The following is a 19,952-nucleotide window of genomic DNA, read 5'->3' on the forward strand; positions in this document are numbered from 1 at the left end:
TGGTATGAAAGAGGGCTGCCAGTCGTCGTTCCGGGGAGACACCGGTGTAGCTGGAGATCACTTAGACACTATTTCAACGCTTTGACTGTCGACAGCGTTGATCTCGATATTTGCCAAACGGAGCTGCAGCGTTCTTGTGCGCGATGTGCGATAGTGCTTTCTTGTCCGCCTCACTTTACTCTCAATTCGACTCACCCAAACTTCATTATTCTTCTATGATTTGCCTCCGGGACATTTCTACCCCAACCGTCATCACCCACACCCACAAACTTCGATTATCCCGAAGAACGCTGTCATTGTCACCACGGATAACAAGCTATTAGCACAGCTACCATGTCCGGCGCCGCTCAAACCAAAGACTACTGCAAGTTCAACCTGTATTGTCGTTCGTCAAAGATAAACCTTCCAACCATAGAAGCTCAACAAAGAGCTATCTGGCAATCGATGCAAGAGCCCGGACGGTGTAGCGCGGCTGTATCTTGCTGCGAGATCAATGTACGAAGCAACGACCACGATACCACCCAGGTGCCTGATCCCGACAAGCCTGCCGAGATATGCAGGTACGAGACCCCGATGGGGATCACTTGGCCTTCGAGTTCGCGATGCCGCACCAACAATGGACGGGTATGCATCTCCATAGAGATTATGGTGTCTGAGGGAGTGTGCCGGTATCACGCTCCCACTTCTGGGCCCTGGTACGACGACGCCGAGGTCAATTCGAACGTGCTGGAGAAGGTTCGTCTATTCCTTCGGGATATGTTGTAGTCGTAATACTACCGATCAATAGCGTCATCGCTGCCACGAACATAAATACAGCTCCCAATCGACCTTCATGTCCAACCCAGATGGCAGACGAAAGCATCTGGGCGATATTCTACCCAACTGTCGCGCGGGCTATGTGCCTTCATGAAGACCTGTTCAAGGCGACTCGGAAACCCGACGACTGCCTCTTCGCTCAGGCCATGACAGGCGACCTCCTCGGCGCCATTGTCCAGGACGAGGAGCTCGCGCTGACTATGGTCAGAGTCCTGGGACATTGAGTGCAACGTGAGAGGAGTGTAAGCAGCAGCGGAACCATGACATGAAGTGATGGACACGAGATCATCACATTCGAGATACATATTTTCGTGAACTCGTTGCGTGGTAGTTTGATAGTACAGGATATGTTCGTAGTCACCCTGCGGGTTTCTCTGCGACATCTATCTCTCGTCACCTTCCTAACGCTGATAGTGTGAATACTCGTCTCCATGAGAAGAATGCGCCATTGACGAATGCTCGATGCAGGAACAGCTATTGCCTTCCATGCTCCTAGCGGCCTGAATCGAGAGGGGCTTGGTCAGCTTTCTCTTGGTCAAGAGCATCAGCCTACGAGCTAATCCTGAGGTCCAATCCCTTTCAGCACATTGTCCAACATGTCTCTAGCTTCTGTTACCGCGCTCTCACAGTCATCACGTCGTGCCATCGATCTGTGTATAAGTTCTTCTGTTCCTCCAAGTTTCTTTCGTAGCGCCCGAATCTGTTCTTCTGCACCCTCGAGTTTCTTTTTGGTGTCCCTCAGTTCATCTTCTAGTGATTGAGTGTGTTCTTGACGTTCAACCTCTTCGGCTTGTGTCTTCTCTAGCTGGAGCCGCTCAGTCCCTAGTTGGTGTGCTATCCTGGCCACGTGTCGCATAGACGTCTTGAAGAAGCTGAGTGGCACGCCGAGTGGTTCGCTGCTTCTCTTTTCCAGGTGGCGGTGAAGCGTGTGTTGGAAATTGTTATATGCTTTGGTCTCGGGTTTAGGTGGTGACGTGTCAAGATGACCAGTTTCCTTGAAGTCAACGGAAATAAGCGGTACGTCTGCGAATCCAGACATGTCATCAACTAGCGAAATGTCCTCCCAGATTCTTTCGTGTATGTCGCCGACATGATGGTTGGGTGTGAGTTCTTTATTGGTCTTGCTGGAGCTGCTGCGAGAAGTGTGATGGATAGTGACATCGACTGTGCTTGGTGATGGCTCACCCTTAGGAAAAGCGCAGCTCAGATGTACGACGATTGTGGCATAGATGTCGAGGCGAGTCCGGCAATGCTCAAGTCGTAGAAGTATACCGTCGAGTGGTCCCCGCACTGGCTCTCCCTGCTCGAGTAACATGAGGAATGCTAGCTGGAGTCCACTTCGTGACCCTAAGTTGACGGTTTCTGCTTGGGCGAAGGACTCCTTTGGAACATGGGCATCTCCAGCGGAGCCTTTCAAAACTTTCAAACATTGCGCTTGCTCTCCTTGATGTTCGTTATTAGAGGCGCCTTCCCTGCCCGCCTGGAGGACGCCAGATCTGTCATCGTCGTAGATCTCAACCAGTCCAGGGATTCGAAATTCTGGGATCACGTCAGTCTGTGTATATGGTTACAATCGTTGTAGTTATGTCTTACCATCGCACTCCAAAGGCTTAGCCATCGGTGTTTTGTCAATTGCGCAACGTAGATGATTTGCCTTCTAGTATAACATCTAAGATGATCTGGCATATGGTGGTCGCATGGTCGATAAATCGTTCGCATACCAGTGATACACTGTGAAAGACGTGTTGGCATATTTTGGCAACATATCACTTGCACCGCAATGATGGTGTTTGATCATGATACCCAGCCATCTCCTCCGACTTCTCCTCTCCTGCTTTCTCTTGTTCTAAAATATCTAGGTCAGCTATGCTCTTCGACCATTCATAAGATAAAAGCACACCCTAGAAGTATTTCAGATCTGCTTGCGCCATCGATGATGCTGATACCTTGTAGATTCAGCACACAATCGCAGAAGCCCCCGTCTGAAACGACCCTCAAGACACGAACTCACACCGAGAAGACATCGACAGCAACGACTCGATCGCACGACTCGAAACGCACGATCTAACACAAGCGACTGCAAGCCATCGCAGCGAGTCGACAAGCACCTCGCCGACCTACTGACTTTTATAGCAAGAAGACTGCCAATGCTAATTGAGTATAGCAATATAATGCAGCACGATCTCTCCCAAGCAGGACTGGAGTGGTCGAGTCCTCGATATCCATTCGTCCTGCGGACCCGATGGGTGCTGCTGCCTGACAGAGGGCTGAGATTGTTTCCTGGTAAAACGACAAGCAAGACACTCAATTTGCAAGATCGTGGCGAGCGGAGGTGCAACAGCTTTACCTGCAGGAGTTCGACCAGCATTCTCGTCTCACACGGTCTGCCCAATCTCATCTTGAAAAGCGCATGTGAGTGCGCATGTACTCATCTGTGCTTGCCATACCTGAGCCAGGCTTGAGCAGCACATCACCGTGCGGCTCGCCTATGCAACGGACGGCTCCCCTAGGAGATACCTTTTGCCACAGAAGGACTGACCTCCCCTCCTGGTAAAGTTGAGTTGTGGATATTAATCTGCAGTATCGCGGCGAGCGTTGGGGATGCAGAACCCTGGTGGGACAACAGAGGTATCTCCCGCCGTGTGAGACAGAACGTGACTGCTTCTTCTTCTTCTTATTCCTTTCCTTTGTGGTCCTGGTCTGTTTCTTCTTTTGACTGGTACTGCTCTTACTCTCTTACACTGACCAATCTCTCCTCGATAACTGGAACAGCAGGGTGCTCTGCAAGGAAGGCACCTCCCCGCGGTGTACAGTGTTAGTAGCCCTACTAGGTGAAGCCAAGACCTTCCATGTCATCGTGTAGGAGTCGGTGGCACGATTACATCGAGGTACGCCGCGTGCCATACCGCTGGAGCGAAGGTCCCAGCAGGGACTGAGATGCATGGGGCAGATTGAAAAGGACGCGAAGAGGAGCGGAAGGTTGACCGTGGTGGAAGATCAGGATGTGGAGCCATGGTGACAGACAAGGCCATTTGGACAAGGCGTGAGCCAGATAATCTCTGGCTTGTTCAACTTCGGGATGTAGTCAACGTTGCTGCAGCTTATTCATGCCAGTGCGCAACCTCTCACGGCAGATCACCCACGGTGGACTCTTGCGTAGTTTGTTCATTGTCTGAAGTAAATATCCTCCGTACTTACTCTGTTTCCTCGGAAAAGAGTTCTGCCGTTGCCGATATCTGTGTCTTTTTGTGCACCACTTGAACTTGAACTCGAAGGTAAACATCCATGTCGGTCATGGCACATAGTGATGTTCCACCATTATTACAAAGGACATTGACGAGGCGGTTGGGAAACAATCAAGCAATTTTTCTGAGGAATGCGCCATTGCAGTAGCCACCAATCCTTCAACGTATTTACCGATACTACTCAACGCCGACGAACAGCACAACGACAACCTCACTCCATAGTTATAAAAAAAAAAAAAAGAAAGGCGTGCTCTAGAGGAAAGCGCTCTGCATCATTTTCTATTTCCGCAGGTATCTCAACAGCAGAGCTTTTTCAATGGTCGCCTCGATGAGCCGCGCCTTTTGCCTACCACCAACATCTTTCTCACTAGGCGAAACATTCGTGCCTTCACCTCGAATGTTGCTTTGGGACCGATCGGTGCTACGGAAATAGCACCTGCCTTACCGGAGATACACCGTGCAGATCGAATCTGCCTCTTCATGACCTTCGCAGCAAACGAGCAAGCAGTGGCTTCCCCGCAGTGTCAGATCTCTCCAGGTTTATGCCACTAACTATCCGTGACATCCTCGCCATCTCAGCCTTTTTATTTCTGGCGGGTGTTTGGCACACAAACCCTGCAGCAGTGTCAACCTTGGCTCATTCTGTGCTAGTACATCTTTCTGTCGAGCATGTGCTTCCACATGTATCAGGCTGTATAACCTGATCTTCCTGGGTGTTGACGCAATGCTGCATAAGACGAAGACTACTCGATATGCCTACATTGTCAGCCCCCATGCCTCGCAGGCAACGAAGCAGAAAACTCGAGCTAGATCCTACCCAGGCAGAGCAGCGATCCTCGATAACATCCTGCCCGACATATGCCAAGCAGCGCCATGCTGTGGCTATTGGTGAGCATTCTGTGCTTCACCTAGACGATGGGCGCGAAAGTATGTTTCGCGTCTGGGGCACTTCTGTGTCGATTGCCTAGCTCATTACCAGGTGTGACTGATTCAGACACCGATATGCCATGTGCGTCTGCAACACCATATCACTATATGCTATATATCAGGCTGCCTCGAACCAGCTTACGCAGACAAACTCACTCTGCTCGTCTCGGAGTCCATCGAATCTGCCAGCACAATTATGACAAGTCCTGGTGCACGAAGCCAGAGAGACTGGGACAGGCATATTGAGAACTTTCTGAGGCAAGACACGGGGTTCTTAGGTGGATGCCATGACCTGAGTTGGCAGCCTCTAAGACGATTCCTTGCGAATGTCCGAGACTCCAACCCCTACACAACCATCACACACTTTCCGAAGAACTCTTGTCGAATACTTTACGACAGTATCGCACGTGATGGTGCGCGAGACAGGAAAGTCTTGAACGACAAGCAGCTCTTCCAACACGTATGTGCCAGGATCGAAGGGTACGCTGTGGCGCAGTACTGACACAGATATTAGGCTGAGGACCCGGACGCACGAAGAACTACCTAGTGAGTACACAGATACCCTACGAGCAGAGTTTCCAACTTACCAAGTTGTGTGCAAGCTACATAACAGATATATCTCCATTTTGTGCCGCTACATTCGGCATCAGGGAGAATTCTGACTTTGTTCACACGTTTCGCGAATATGTTTCTTGTCACCTGACTGGCGAGACATACTTCGTTGCGCTGAAGCCACGAGCCCACAATGCATCCTCTAGCAATACATGGCCCAGGCACGTTGCAACATCGAGGAAGTTCACCTACGAGTTCCACTTCCAGTATGTCGCCCTCCGGAATCGCTCTGTTGGTCCAGACCCACGGGGTCTACGGAAATGGTACACACTCATCGGCGCTTTGAACGATGACAGTGATACATACAAGGACGAGGGCTACGAACTTGCCTGCTATGACGCATCCATCTCCTTCCTGATCATAGGCACAGATGAAACACACTGGAAAGCGTACTGCAACTCAGACACGTGGTTTGGGGATAACAAACGTATCGAGCAATACATCGACGACGACCTAGAGGCACCAGCTGGCGATGCTAGGTCAGCCAGAGTGACCTGCACCGACCCCAGGGAGTACTTCTTGCTGGTCCTAGCGCACCGCCTCCGTCAACTCAGTCACGAATGGGGTAACGTCTGCTCGACACTTCTCACTAGATTATCAGCCTACGTAAGTCCAACACAACCCCTGCGTATAATATACTTACAACCACCAGGAAGCACACTACCTCCAAAGTATCGACGACCCAGCCGGTGACCTCCATGACGACGAAAGTCTCTCACGAACCCGATCCTACCTCAAAGCAGCCTCGATGCTCCGCTCCTTCCACGACACGTTACTGACCACACTGAACACCCTCGACAAGCTCAAGGAGCAGAATGAAGATCTTTTCAAGCAGCAGGACAACTTCGAGGACCGCTGTGGCTGCTATGAGCTTATCATCGACAATCAAGCGGCCCACCTCACCCGAATCAAGAACCACTTCTTCGAGCGCATGCAACGCTTCGAGTCAATGCGCGATAGCATGATGACTGCGTCGTTGCTACGGGAGAACCGCCAAGCAACACAGCAAAGTCAGGATATAGAACTATTGACGAAGGCCACAGTCATCTACCTGCCCTTTTCATTCGCAGCGGCTCTCTGCGGTATGTCAACTGAGAAGCCGCCAGCAACAGTCTGGCTCCTGTGGTTTTGCTTCGTAGCACCACTCACATTGGTGACATTCCTCCCAGCGTTCAAGCTGTGGTCTGTGTTTAGGAGGAGATGGGGCGCCTATGACCCGGCCTGGGACGCACCGCGCAGGAGATCGCGGCCTGTCATGATGACATCGCCAAGCTGAGACGTGGAAAGCCATTGACGCTCGCATGTGATCTCCGATTATCTATCTAGGGGTATCTCAATATTAGTGTTCGTATCTATGTATTCGACAGGTTTATGTTCGCGGTGCCGCCGTGTACTCCGGCCCAAGTATTCCACCTCCTTCACCCCACCTTCTCCCCCTCAACCCTACTCTCCTGCAACACCACAATCCCAAACGGATCCCTATCCCACCGACTCACAAAGACACCCACATTCTCATCCTCACAAATCTCTTTTATCATCCCCTCCTCAGCACTTCCCTCCTTCCTCACCTCCCCCCACCTCCTCCCCACCTCATCCTCAAGTCTCCCCCTCAAAACCCCATCCAAATACCCCCGCTCACTATTACTATGAAACAAACACACCACACAACCCCCCCGCTCAATAACACCCAACGCCTCATGGTGACTCATCTCGCCCGTAAACACCAAATCCGGTGGTGTCTCGCATTTAGATATCACGCTGCTTCCACTGCCGGGACAGAGGCCGACGGTTTTGATACGGATGGACTCGAGACTGCGATTTTGGGGGATGGCGACGGGGAAGCCCTTTGGTGTGCCGGTTGCGTGGGCGATGCGGGTTATTAGGCTGGATAGGGGTTGGGGCGTGGTGAATGTTATTAGGCGGCCGGAGCCTGTGTTTTCGGTTGTGTATGGCTTTGATGATGTGGAAGGGGATGACGATGAGGATGAAGATGAGGATGAGGAGGCATGTGCGTTGTTCGCGGCGTCGATTGCGCCGCTTGGACTGGGTGTGATTACGCTGCGAGTATGGGGTATTACATCGTAGTGGAATGTTGTGGTTGGACTGGATTGGATGGGACTGGGTGTTTGTTGCGGTGAGGAGTCCTTTTCATTGTCGCGACCGCGGTAGGATGGGTATGAGGGTTTTGAGTACGTCCTGTGTACTGCTGTTGGTCGTTTCGGTTTTGGCTTTGGTGTCTTTGGGTCTTCGGCGAAGCGGTCGGTTGAGGCATGGTCATGCTCAGTGTGACTGTGTGCATCACTCGGCGTCTTTGGCTCATCGTCCTCAGAGGTCGTCACGTCTGTTTCTGAAGCTGGTTCGGATTGGTGTTTTAGAGACTGTTCGTGTTCGACCTCTTTTGTTGCGTCTGATGTGAATGTTTGTGGTTCGGGATTACCCTCTACATTTCCTGTCACGATATCGCAGAGCCAATCTGCCATGCCGCCTGGGACGATGTCGACGGCTGTATGGGGACTGTAGACGCTGATGCCATGGCTTGTGAGACGTAGTAGGGATTGTTGTTGGGAGTCGTCTAGAGTGATACTTTTGAGGCCACGGAATATGATGGGGTGGTAGGCAATGATGGCGGAGTGGTTCTCTTCTATTGCTTCTTCTGCGACTGCGCGGGTGAGATCTATGGTGAGGAGGACGGAGTTGTTCTTTCGTGGAAGGTGGGTCTGTATCGGTGCTTCGAGGAGGAGCCCTGTGTTGTCGAAGGATTTGTCTGCGAGGGTTTCGGGGTAGAGATGGCGCATCGACGCTACCACCGTCTTTGTAAAGGGTGATACTTGGGCCATGTCGCTTAGATGTCGCGTAGATGGGCGACTGCTACGAATCCTTGTCGCGGCTTGAATTGAGCTCCGAAAAGGTACGGTATGAGGACGTATCGAGCGTGTGCGACAGCGGAAACTGTTCAGTAGTGGTCGCATATGGTATGCGACTGCATATATGTTGTTGAGAACGAAAGAAGCAGCAATCAAGGCAGTGAAGCCCCTGAAGGTGGCTTTCCAACTACTGGTGCCCTCCCAGAAGCGCAGTTCGCGTTGTTGATCAAATGACGTAGTTGGGTACTTTTTGGGGTGTACTGAAGTACGTAGTGAGCTCAGAATTAATCATCGTGATCACTATCACCTCTACAGCGACTTTATCCCTCCTATACACCTTTAGCAAATCAACGAACTGATCGTCAATCCTTCAATACTACTACTCATCAATCCAAAGATCTATCCCGTCCATGCTATCCCGCACTCTCCCACGACAAGCCTGGCGCATCGCAACCAGAACCAGAAACACACCACGAACTACAACTACAACCATCTCTCCAAGGCCCTCCATCCTCACCCAAACCATCCGCCCCCTCTCAACCACTCCCCACCACTCATCCACCCCCATGGCCGCCCCAACAGACACAGCCGCCGAACAAACCCAATCAACAACAGGAATCACCCCCGACACCCTAACCTCCACCCTAAAATCCGATCCAACACTGTCCCCAATCCACGTCGACATTCAAGATATCAGCGGCGGCTGCGGCGCATCTTTCGCCGCCTTGATAGTGAGTGATGCGTTCAGTGGGAAGAGTGCATTGCAGAGGAATCGGATGGTGAATGGGATTTTGAAGAAGGAGATTAGTGCTGTGCATGCGTGGACGCCGCGGTGTGTGACGGGGGAGCAGTGGGAGAAGATGAAGGGCCAGGGGAGTTAGGTTGGGTTTGGTGGAATGCAGATGGGCAGTGTCCGGCGGAGAGGATAGATGGGGACTGTCTGGTCTGTCGTGAGTGGGTGGTTTGGTCGTACAAGCGGTTGGACGTCTCAGATTTGTTGCTGTTAAGGGTCAATGAGATGGGCAAGACGTGAAGGTGAGAGGGGATGGGATGGGATGGAGCCCATTGGTGTGAAGTGGCGAGACTGTAAGGCCATGATTTATGGAACGCAACTCTGCCAGGCCGCTGCTTGTAGCAGATTTTAGGACCTGTGACGCAGGAAGTAACAATTTCGAATGAAATGAGCTAAAAGTGTCTACGACAGTGGAAGTGCACCAATGTGTACCGGGACAAGCATGAATGTGTGTGTATATGAATATGTATAGCCGTATACTTGTGATGAGCTTAGCGCTTGCTAGGCAATATGTACGGGGTGCCAGCATTGCCTCTATCTACTGCTCAATAATAATGGCCGTGTCATGCCACGTAGCTATGCTTTGTACCTACGTTATGTCCACAAATCCAAACGCATTTCTGCTCCGAAAATGTTAGCCCCATCCTCTCCCAACCGTGAAGTGAGGTCTTACTACAGCTGAAACGGCTGCCCAGGCTGCATAACCAACAATTCAAACAATTCCTGCGCTTGAGGAGTCATATGCATCAACGCCAACGGGTCTTCTCCATCATCGTCTGAAGTCTCCTCGTCATCGTCCGTGTCTGCATCGTCGGCTCCAGCCGCCTGATTCGCCGCCTGAGCATCGACGAACCCACCGACACCACCACCATCATTGGTATCAACATCCATTTCATCTCTTCCGATGCTACTCGCCGCTCTATCGCCCACCATCGCAGCTCTCGCCGCCTGATTCGCCCGATCCTCATGACAAAGGGCATCGAAAGTCGGCTCATTCGTATCCCAAAGCACGCTTTTCGTAGGCTTCTCCTCGTTGTGAAGATATGGCGGGATAAAACCTGGCGGCGTGACTGTCATTTCCACCGTGACTCGGATACCATTGTTCTTGTAGATGTGATAGTTCTTGTCGTTTGTCTCCACCACGTTGGCCTTCGAATGGGTGATGAGTCGAGTAATGGCGTCTTCGCGTCTATTCGTGATTAATCCGAATGATGACCGTCCGTGTGGGGCTTGGTATTCGTAGCAATAGATCACATGTTTCAGGTTCGGAAGACCATGCGCGGCTTTGTCTTTGAAGAGGCAAGTCTCGAATGGGACTGGTGGTTTGCCCCGCAGAATGAGCATAGGAATGGTGAAGACGCGGATGGTTTCGAGGGAGGGTGGCAGCCGTCGATTGAGTCCGTGGTCGCATTTGGGACGTGTAATCAGGAGACCGAGCGTGTTCATTGACACTTCGAGACGCTTGAGGTTTGTAAGTTTGGCGAGCTCGAGGGCGCGACCAGGGACGTTGATGCTTTGACCTCTGCTGCGCTGATAGCCTAGAGAGACGGAAAGTGTTTCGAGGCTGCTCCCAACCGATCGTGTAAGGGCCTTCGATAGCAGCTCTGGGTTGAGATTGCCGTGAAGTCTGGTCCGTCTGCTGCTTAGACCATCACTGTAGCGAGTTCCCTCGCTCATCTTAAGCGATTTTAGTGCTTTGGGAAATTTGAGGAGAATCTCGAGCGAGTCTGCATCAAAGTCGCACTCCTCGAAATGGACGTGCTCGAGAGCTGTGCTGTGCTTGTATTGGCGATGGTCTATGAGAATCTTGTTCGGCATATCGGTGCAGGCGCATGACAGCGTGAGTGATTTCAGCGTTGGATGTAGGAAAATGCTGGAGTATTTGGTGAGTGGGTACAAAGAGACTGTATCGTCGACAAAGTGCAGCGTACATTCCTCAAGCATTGGGAGTACTCGGTCTTGTTTGGGAACGGCAACGCTCGAATGCTTGAAAATCGCCTCGTATTGCTTCTGGAGCTGGACCCACTTGACTCGATCTTCAGATGACTTTGAGTTGCAATCTGGTGTCTCAAGGATGAGTCTTCGAAGGTTGCGCATTTCGTTCAAGTAGGTTGGGAAGGACTCCAGACCTTGATCATCGTCATACTTCGTCGATACTAGGACAGATCGAAGCCATTTTGCCCGCCGAATATCTCGCTCAAGTAGTATAGCCAGACGTTCTGACTTCTCACCACGAAGTATGTCGTATGAGTTGAAGACAACAGGATCTACCAGCGCCTTAAGACTCGAACATGCAAGACGTGCCTCAAGTAAACCGCCTGGACTGCTTGGGTTCTCTCCTAGGTCGAGATAATTGACAACGTGAATGAGTATTTCATCTGGCAATGCCAGGAGTCTGGAATTCTGAACGATCATCTTTCGTGGATGTTCATCTGCTCGCGAAGATGCCAGTATCTGAGAAGAAGCTTTTCGTCCACGGCCGAAGAAACGCATTAGGCTGTTTGCGATTGTGATTGGTAGTGATATCAAGCACAAAAAGGCAGTGACAAGTAGTGATATGAGCAGTGGCATAAGGCTCTGAGGAGTATGTTGGTTGCCTTGGGAAGACCAAATACGTACATCAACAAGACACAGGACAAACACAAGCTAAATCAGAAGCCCGCTGACAGTAACAGATGACCTGCATGTGATGATGCGTGATAAGAGCTGTATTCGTATGCTTGTTGGACTCGAGCATCATGTCCCTACCAATGACATAAGTCGCTTAGCGGTTTCCCACTTTCCCACCAATTATGTAAGCCGGACTAGCTGAATCCGGGCTGAAAGCCCTCAGCGTTCACGGCTGCCCCTTCCTCATGTTCCTAACCTTCATTTCAGCGCTCAGTCATTTGCAGGCACACAGGAGTTGGCCCCAAGTATAGAAGTCATGTCAGGTAGGTCTTTGCGCAATTTTGTCTGACATTTCACGACGCGTCTTCTACTAGTTCTACCAGGAACATATCGGCAAGCACTAGTCGAGGACCTGCCAGGCACGGCAGGAACCACAACATCAACGTGGTATATAAAAGTCAGCCACATTACCTTTAGCATAACATCAGTGCCACTCGCCTCTCCATGGTCTCAGACAATCGTCGCCTCTTTTACCAACAGCTCACCTATGGACCTTGGTGTATACTTCTCGACCTGAATGTTTGATGTCGAGACCACTCGCAAGAATCCACAAGCAGCGACCTCACGGCCGCCATTACGCCCTGCTCTCCCGCTGCATCACTCTACCCTGGCCTCCCAAAAGAGCCCTCGTGTCAAGGCCTAACTGCTGTTTCACCTGCTCGTCCTCCCCGAATACCTGCAAAGTATGGATTCGGTAGCGCACTATAGCCCCGAGATATTCATCACTGTCTTCACAACATGGGCTTGCATGTCTGCCAAGCAATATCTCTGGCGACGCACGTTCGGCAATGAAGGCATCGGGCATAGCAGAGATGGTCTGTTCTCCCGCATCTTCAAGATCGATTTCGTGGACTTATCGGACGACGAGCTCCTGTAATTCCGACGTCGTGCTGAGGAGGAATGTCAAGCTCGGGGGCTCGACAGAAGGAACAGCCAGTTCGGGCACGCCACTACAGCGTCCAGCTCCCGCAGGTCATTCAGACATGGCTTACTGAACGATGGGTCGTCTCGTGTCCAGTTGCTGGAATGACCTTGAAGAACGTGCGACCATGGACTCTGTGCACGCTTGCAGAGTGTCTAAGTAATTGGGCACGATGTCAATCGTCACTGGCACGTACGGTTGCAAGCGGGAAAGTCTGCTACCAGAATGTTAACATATGTAGGCTCCGATCACCGGAGAGAAGAAGCGAGGTTCGTAAACTTACTGTTGATACACGTTGTGAACGAACGCTCGTTATCTTGGCACCATGCTGGCTTGGGGCTTGCGGCCACATACAAAGGGCTTCGAAGAGGAAGAGCGCCCCAGGCCCTACTTATGTTACCTTTCTTTTAGCCAGCGACTCTTGTGCCTTTTTCTTCATCACATCCATCCTCACCCTCTTCTCTTCTTCCACTCGTTTGGCCTCCGCCTCTGTCATCTTTCGCAATTGCTTCGTAATAACCTCATTCTTCACTCGCCATTCCTCCTTGTCCAGCTCATGCTTCTCTTTCAATTGTCTTATCTCGTCTTCCTTGTCCACCTTGAGCCGCGACATCTCTGCACCGAGCTCTGTAATCCTACCACGTAGGAAGGGGACAAATTTTTGTAGGCCATCCAATTCCTCTTCTTTCGCCTTTAGTTGAACTTCAATCGCCTGGTCAGCAAGGCCGCCAGGGTTCTGTTTGATCGCGAGTACTTCCTGCTTGTATCGGTCTCGTTCTTGACGTGTTTCTGCTTGCTCATCGTTCAATCGTGACATCTCTGCGTCCACACAGTCTTCAAGTTGAGCCATTTGACGCATTGAGTTCTCTATGAACGTAGGATGAATCGTCATTGAGTCGGGTCGCCTGCTTGCCAGCTTGCGTTGAATCTTGCTGTGGAAGCGAATGAATTTGACGTCTTTCGACTGTGCTGCAGAAAGATCAAGCAGTCCTAGTTGCAGGAAGTTGAGCTTAATGAAAGGGATATCTTTGAAACCAGACATGTTGACCACTAAGTTTAATGCCTTCCATCTTGCCATAAGCTGCTGATCGGTAGTGATTGGTAGCCCGGTCTCTGGGAGACTTCGCCTGGCCTTGGAATCTTTGGAATGTGTCCAGACGCGGAGGTCAAAGGTTGATGCATGGGGTTGACCGTGTGGGAAGGTGCATCTTGCATGGTCTGCGATGGTGGCGTAGATGCCGAGAAGTCCCTTGCAATCTGCCAAGGGTAGAAGCTTACCGTCCAGAGCTGGGATTGGCTGGCCTTGTTGGGCGACGGTCAGGAAGGCGAATTGCTGATAGGTCTGAAATGTAGGAGTGGCGGTTGGCTTTGAAGGACAAGAAATGGGGTCGGCTGGTTGAGTAGTCTGGGCCCTCTCCTCTAACACCGCTGTCGGTATTGAGGAGGACGCCGAATCTCGAAATGTCGCAGCTTTGGCTGATTTCGATGCCGTGGTAGAGTCCGACACCAGTGCGCTTGTTTCTTCTGCCTTTCTCTTCAGCTGCGACGTTGAGCCTGGTTTCATGTTACCCTGCTGGTTAGGGACAGGGCTTGTGGAAAGAGCCTCCTGCTCTGTGATCTGCGCTACTATAGTTTTCGGATCGAGTGTCTTCGATGCCGTGGCAGATTCTTCTTGGCTTTCATCTTTCTGCACATCGTCTGGCCGCGGCTCGAGCTTGACCTTCTTCGCTGGAGGGACGCCTTCTGCTCGATCTTCCTCGACGAGACCTGGTATCTGGAAACCTACAAAGTCAATCATCGGTTCTGTAAAGGCACATAGTCGGGCGGGTTTCGTGCAGCACGTTTCGGACGACCGTGAGCGACGACTGCGAGCATACCTTGTTTCTGGAAGAACGTCATCGTGGTTGGGTTTGTTATTCGGCTGAAGATGGTTTCGGCAACGTTGCGAGAGTTGAGAACGATAGAGAAAGAAGTAAGCAAAATATGTACACACCACAATTCTGTAGCACGACGAGACCGTCAAGTGAACGAGCCTGATAGCTTCACGTGATATCCTGAGTGAAATGCTGTGGTGCAAGAAGTGAATCTGCAGAAGGACCTTGGTGGTGTCGCACCTTCGAAAGCGTTTACATGTCACTACCAGATACATTTACCCTTGACGAGCCAACTTCTGCTGCGTTCTTTGCACCATAAAAGTTGCCTGCTTCACACAGAATTTCGATCATCGCAAAATTGGCGCTTGACACGATCATCATCCATCGTCGAAGGAAGGTGGGGAACAGATTTGTGAGAGTCTGACTGACTTCGTAGTACAGACGCCACCAAACGGCCTGCATCGCCGCTCGACAGTCTTTGCGCAGATCCGCTCAACCTCCTTCAGCAGCGACCGAACGTTCGACGTCCTGTAGCGACCTATGAGACAGCAGAAAGAGGACGGAAAGCACCAATCACCGCCGACAACAACACTGTTTGACTTACTTGTAAAGAAGGATAGTCGACATCCAGCCAGCAGTCGGATCCACTCACGAACATCCACCGCAAGACTTGAGCAGGCAGCGCCATTCGTGTCTGCTCGTCCGCAAGCTCACAGATGCTGCTGCCTGCGCGGGACTAGCTGATCGCCTCATGGCAAAGCGAGTTGAGAGCCTAAGTCTTCCAGTATCGCCGCGAGCTGAGGACCGACGACTAGTCTCCAAGGGAGCTCGAGCAGTAATCTCGTCTCACATGGACCTCACATTCACAATACGGTTTTGGCAGTGTTCGGCGCGACGTCGCCGCAACAAGTGCGCCTTTACTTGAGCATCGCGGTAGCGAGGCTCGTGAAGGCAATCCCCAGGAAGATACCGTCTGCCAGCAGAAGAGCTGACTGTCCTCCCTGGCAAAAGTTGAGTTGTGGGCTTGAATCTGCAGTATCCTGCGACCGGGAGGCAGCAGTGTCCTGCTGGGTTCAGAGGTATCTTCCGCCATGTGGGACACGACGTGCTCGTCTGTTTGTTCCTTTCTTCTTGTTGTTCCGTTTGCTATGCTGCATTTGCTTGAATATGGTCTTGTGACTCGAACAGCAGGGCGCCTTGCATGAGAGACACCTTCCCGTGGTGCGAGGTGTCAGTAGCCAGCTGTACTGGTGAAGCCAAGATCTCTCCGGGTCGGCGCAATAAAGAAGTCTTTGGTGGGCGGCATTGAGCTGTACGTGCCATTCAGGAAGGCATAAAGCGCGAACGATCGTCTTCCAAGGAGGAGAAGTCGCATCATCGAAACGTTGCGGTCAGATCCAGGTAGGGGATTGAGCATGACCAGGGCATGCTTTGCAGAGAAGACTTACTCATGTCACTGCCTCCCTCAGCTCGGGTTCAACGATGGAAGGTCACAACGCGTGAAGTTGCGGAGGGAGTTGGGTGCGCGACTGGCTGCTATGACCCAACGGACGCGTAGAAGCAGGCTGGACAGGAGCAACCACTGGTGCAACTTGTGTCAGGACCTTCGGCAGAAACATGAACCGTGATAAGAGCTAGAACATGGTTGAATTCGACCATACGTCCGTCACATCCCTCGATTAATGCTCGCGGGTAGGCAATATTGATTTTACCGCTGCAGGACCAGCTTCTATGCCAAGGCTTCCCCGCCCTTGCCCGCATATTTCAACGCGCCGTTACCCTTCCTATCTTGTGCTGACCTATGTCGATCATCCCGGGGTAAGCTGCTTCATACCAATCACAGAAGTCCTTGAGACCCGTCTTGTCTGTTTCCAAGCAGTCAGTAGTGCCCATGTCGTGGAACTGGTCGTTCGGCTCGTGGCGGCCAGTCACAAAATGACAGCACGGTGGGTGAGCCGTCGGTTGCTCACCGTGTGAAGGCCGATGGCTTTTCTACATCAGTCTCGACATGAAAAGGCTCATTCGTTCATGTACCTCCCCTATTCCTATCTCAAAAAGGTTACGAGCGCCTCACTCACGCAGAAACCGAAAACCTGAGCACGAGTCGCCATGGAGAAACCAGAAGTCGCCGAGCACGTTGAGTCTCGACATGCTGAGGTAAAGGAGCCACCTGGATAGCAACTCTAACTAATTTGGCAACAGAATCACGTCGATGCCAATATGGACAAGCCCATCACCACCGACGTGAACGACCAAAAACGAAATAAAAGCCTCAACCGTCGCCTCGACATACGAGTCTTGCCACTTTGCTGTTGGGTATACCTCCTTAACTTCTTAGACAGGGTGAGTAGCATCCGCAATGCGTCCAACGGCTAGGCTGATTATGCTGTAGGGAAACATCGGCAACGCAAGGGTTCTGAACTCAGAAACGGGCGACGATATGCTGTCGCAGACGAACATGAACGCCAGCCAGTACGCCATAGTGTTGACAATCTTCAGTCTGGCATATGCGATCTTTGAAGTACCTTCCAATTGGGTCATGAAGCACTACGTACGACCATCGTTGTGGTTGGCCTTTCTGTTGTTCGCATGGGGTTGTGTCACTATAGGGTTTGCCGGCGTTCAGAACTATGCTACAGTTCTCTCGTTACGGCTGCTGATTGGTATAGTGAGTGTTCTACCTCTGTCCCACGTGTCCTACCCTCTTTAGGGCGGCTGGCCCTGACGATACAAGTTTCTCATTACTGACTACGCATAGTTTGAAGCTGGCTTCTTTCCAGGAATTGTATACTTCATCACGATAGTGAGTACTGCCCTAGGTTACCTGTACGCTTGGACCACACAATGAATGCTAGGGAGGATGTCGTTGAGGCCTATAGCATCATTAGCCTCGACTCGATTTTGAGGCACTCTTTATCCTCGACCCTCTTCCAGACACACCAGTTCAGTCTCTGCACATTCACTAATATGAACACAGTGGTATCGACACAACGAACGTGCTGTACGTATTGCCATGGTCGTCGCATTCTGCAACCTTGCAGGTGCCTTCGGTGGCGCCATAGCATACGGCATCGGCCATGTGAACGGGGCCTCCGGGCTGGAAGGATTTCGCTGGCTTTTCATAATCGAAGGGATCATCACAGTCCTCAGCGCGATACCACTGCTCTTCTTCCTACCTGACTATCCCGCCCGAGCTAAGTGGTTGAACGCAGACGACAAACAATTTGCCATCGATCGTCTGAAGCAGCATGGAGGTGGCTATAACAGGGACCATGCCTCCCGCAGAGAGCGCTTGGAGACATTTTTCAGTCCGCGAATGCTGGTGCATTACGTTGCCTATGTAGGTTCTCGTCGCTAGGCGGATGGAGATGTGCTAACAACAGACCCCCCAGATCGCCGATGTTGTTCCTCAAGGCTCTTTCACCTTCTTCGCTCCGACCATCGTTACTGGCCTCGGCTATCGTTCTATCGAAGCTCAATTGCTTACGGTGCCCCCGTGGGTAATCGGTTTCTGCTGTGCCATTGCATTGTCTTACAGCGCGGATCGATTCGACGCACGCGGCTGGCACATCACGGTTGCCTCGATCGTTGGTGGTGTCGGCTGGCTTACTGCAGGTCTCCTTCCCCCAGACGCATATGTGCAACGGTACGGATGTCTCTGTCTGGCGGCGTGCGGAGCATTCCCAGTTGCGCCGAGTATGACAAACTGGGTGACCTGCAACACGCCCAGCTTGCTCACGATTCCATTCGCCATCGCGCTGAACAACTCCTGTGCGGGCTTTGGTCAAATCATCGCGCAATGGATCTGGAAAGCGAATGAGAAGGAGCAAGGTTACCCTACAGGCAATTTCACCTGCGCTGCTTGCAGTTTCTTCGTTGCTGCTAGTGCTACGGGTCTTAGGTTGTGGTACCAGAGGATGAACAAGAAGGGCGTTCTGGATGCGAGAGGAGAGAAACGAGTGTGGTCATACTAGCATGTGCTGACCAATGGGCTATAAACATTCTCCAATGCTATCTGATTATGCGCTCTTACCGATGTACTTGGATTGGTCGAGACTCACGGTACAGGGAGGCCAGCAGACATTGACACCGTCGAGCGCACAATTGCCGGAATAGAAGAGCACTTTGGTTGAAAAGCCCCTAGAGTTGAGATCAATGGTCTATCTTTCCGTCTCGATACCCCATATTCATCCCAGATGGATCTACTGAACTTGCTGAAAGCTCTTCGGCAGCAGATCTCAACGAATGTGGCTCCTCTGCAACGGCAAGTGGCTCCAAATCGACTGTACTCTCACCATTTTCTCAGAATGCATCTGGCAACTCTTCGACAGGACGCAATCCGCTGACTTCCTCCTGACTATCAACCAACGACATTCCTTTCGCTGTGCCGTTGCCAATAGACGACATGGCCAGCCCATATGAAGCCGATAGTAAAATCACTACCGGAGTTTGACGATCGGGCTGACGACAAACTCAATATGTCAATTGAAGCTTCCATCTCTAACTACCTCAAGCACAATTCCGACGAGAAATACTACGACTTGCTAAAGCAACTGATCAAGACGTCGACCTTGATGACACGCTGTACGACCCTACACTTCAAACAGCAACGTCAGCGGATGATCAGGAGCTTTTGGGGGAGGAAGAAGCTCAGATTCGGGCTGAGGGAGGTCTTGTTACTGGTGATCGGGTGTACAGTGAAGGTGCGCTGACAGTCGGATGTGAAGATCAGGAACCTGGGGACGAGGGCCACGGTGAAGACAGTGAAGGAGAAGACTAGGACGGACAAATCTCGCAGTAGTAATGTGCACAGTATGGGAGCCACGGTTGGTTGTTGGCTAGGAGTCTGCTTAAGATGATATCGGCGCGATGGCAAAAAGGGAGGTAGCGATGCTTTATGTACGACCGCGACTCTCTCGAATTAGTTTGCTTACGAACGCTATAAACATGTTAAACGTAAGCTTCGAACACAGGACTACTCCCTCGCACAACTCAGGCAGAACCTTGAAAATGCCGGTCGCTCTAATGGGCGTCCTCGCGGGTAAGCAGATTGGTCCTACCCGTGCTTGTGTTTCGTCGAGGGCTACCAGCCGAAAGTGTAGACTTACCTAGGATGGCAACTGAGGTGAGATTTTGGATAGGCTCTCCAGGCGCCCAGTTGGAGGCTATGGTGATTTTTCTGATTGTGGGCGGGGTTTGTGCATGTCTGGAAGGAGCTCTCTCTCGACA

General features: G+C 51.5%; 8 protein-coding genes across 8 annotated transcripts; 4 read left to right on the forward strand and 4 right to left on the reverse strand.

Moving 5' to 3' along the window:
• Nucleotides 1-616: 616 nt before the first annotated feature.
• PMZ80_010253 (uncharacterized protein) lies at nucleotides 617-1,040 on the forward strand (the record flags this gene model as incomplete). Its single annotated transcript, XM_064878644.1, has 2 exons — nucleotides 617-624; nucleotides 788-1,040. 2 exons carry the CDS (start codon nucleotides 617-619, stop codon nucleotides 1,038-1,040), a joined length of 261 nt encoding a protein of 86 aa, XP_064725723.1.
• Nucleotides 1,041-1,372: 332 nt separating this feature from the next.
• On the reverse strand, nucleotides 1,373-2,434 carry PMZ80_010254 (uncharacterized protein; the record flags this gene model as incomplete). Its single annotated transcript, XM_064878645.1, has 2 exons — nucleotides 1,373-2,355; nucleotides 2,410-2,434. The coding sequence occupies 2 exons, from the start codon at nucleotides 2,432-2,434 to the stop codon at nucleotides 1,373-1,375; spliced, it is 1,008 nt and encodes a 335-aa protein (XP_064725724.1).
• Nucleotides 2,435-5,184: 2,750 nt separating this feature from the next.
• On the forward strand, nucleotides 5,185-6,876 carry PMZ80_010255 (uncharacterized protein; the record flags this gene model as incomplete). The annotated part of the gene is made up of 4 exons (XM_064878646.1): nucleotides 5,185-5,448; nucleotides 5,700-6,079; nucleotides 6,194-6,206; nucleotides 6,253-6,876. The coding sequence occupies 4 exons, from the start codon at nucleotides 5,185-5,187 to the stop codon at nucleotides 6,874-6,876; spliced, it is 1,281 nt and encodes a 426-aa protein (XP_064725725.1).
• Nucleotides 6,877-7,018: 142 nt separating this feature from the next.
• PMZ80_010256 (uncharacterized protein) lies at nucleotides 7,019-8,437 on the reverse strand (the record flags this gene model as incomplete). The annotated part of the gene is made up of 1 exon (XM_064878647.1): nucleotides 7,019-8,437. One exon carries the CDS (start codon nucleotides 8,435-8,437, stop codon nucleotides 7,019-7,021), a length of 1,419 nt encoding a protein of 472 aa, XP_064725726.1.
• Nucleotides 8,438-9,030: 593 nt separating this feature from the next.
• Nucleotides 9,031-9,345, forward strand: PMZ80_010257 (uncharacterized protein; the record flags this gene model as incomplete). The annotated part of the gene is made up of 1 exon (XM_064878648.1): nucleotides 9,031-9,345. One exon carries the CDS (start codon nucleotides 9,031-9,033, stop codon nucleotides 9,343-9,345), a length of 315 nt encoding a protein of 104 aa, XP_064725727.1.
• A 584-nt stretch (nucleotides 9,346-9,929) lies between these two features.
• PMZ80_010258 (uncharacterized protein) lies at nucleotides 9,930-11,750 on the reverse strand (the record flags this gene model as incomplete). Its single annotated transcript, XM_064878649.1, has 1 exon — nucleotides 9,930-11,750. One exon carries the CDS (start codon nucleotides 11,748-11,750, stop codon nucleotides 9,930-9,932), a length of 1,821 nt encoding a protein of 606 aa, XP_064725728.1.
• Nucleotides 11,751-13,240: 1,490 nt separating this feature from the next.
• PMZ80_010259 (uncharacterized protein) lies at nucleotides 13,241-14,647 on the reverse strand (the record flags this gene model as incomplete). Its single annotated transcript, XM_064878650.1, has 1 exon — nucleotides 13,241-14,647. One exon carries the CDS (start codon nucleotides 14,645-14,647, stop codon nucleotides 13,241-13,243), a length of 1,407 nt encoding a protein of 468 aa, XP_064725729.1.
• A 2,185-nt stretch (nucleotides 14,648-16,832) lies between these two features.
• PMZ80_010260 (uncharacterized protein) lies at nucleotides 16,833-18,697 on the forward strand (the record flags this gene model as incomplete). Its single annotated transcript, XM_064878651.1, has 6 exons — nucleotides 16,833-16,880; nucleotides 16,926-17,066; nucleotides 17,116-17,391; nucleotides 17,482-17,526; nucleotides 17,701-18,063; nucleotides 18,116-18,697. The coding sequence occupies 6 exons, from the start codon at nucleotides 16,833-16,835 to the stop codon at nucleotides 18,695-18,697; spliced, it is 1,455 nt and encodes a 484-aa protein (XP_064725730.1).
• Nucleotides 18,698-19,952: the final 1,255 nt, after the last annotated feature.

The sequence above is a fragment of the Knufia obscura genome, assembly GCF_036327395.1.
Source record: "Knufia obscura strain CCFEE 5817 isolate CBS 148926 chromosome Unknown scaffold_16, whole genome shotgun sequence".
In the NCBI taxonomy this organism is placed as follows: domain Eukaryota; kingdom Fungi; phylum Ascomycota; class Eurotiomycetes; order Chaetothyriales; family Trichomeriaceae; genus Knufia; species Knufia obscura.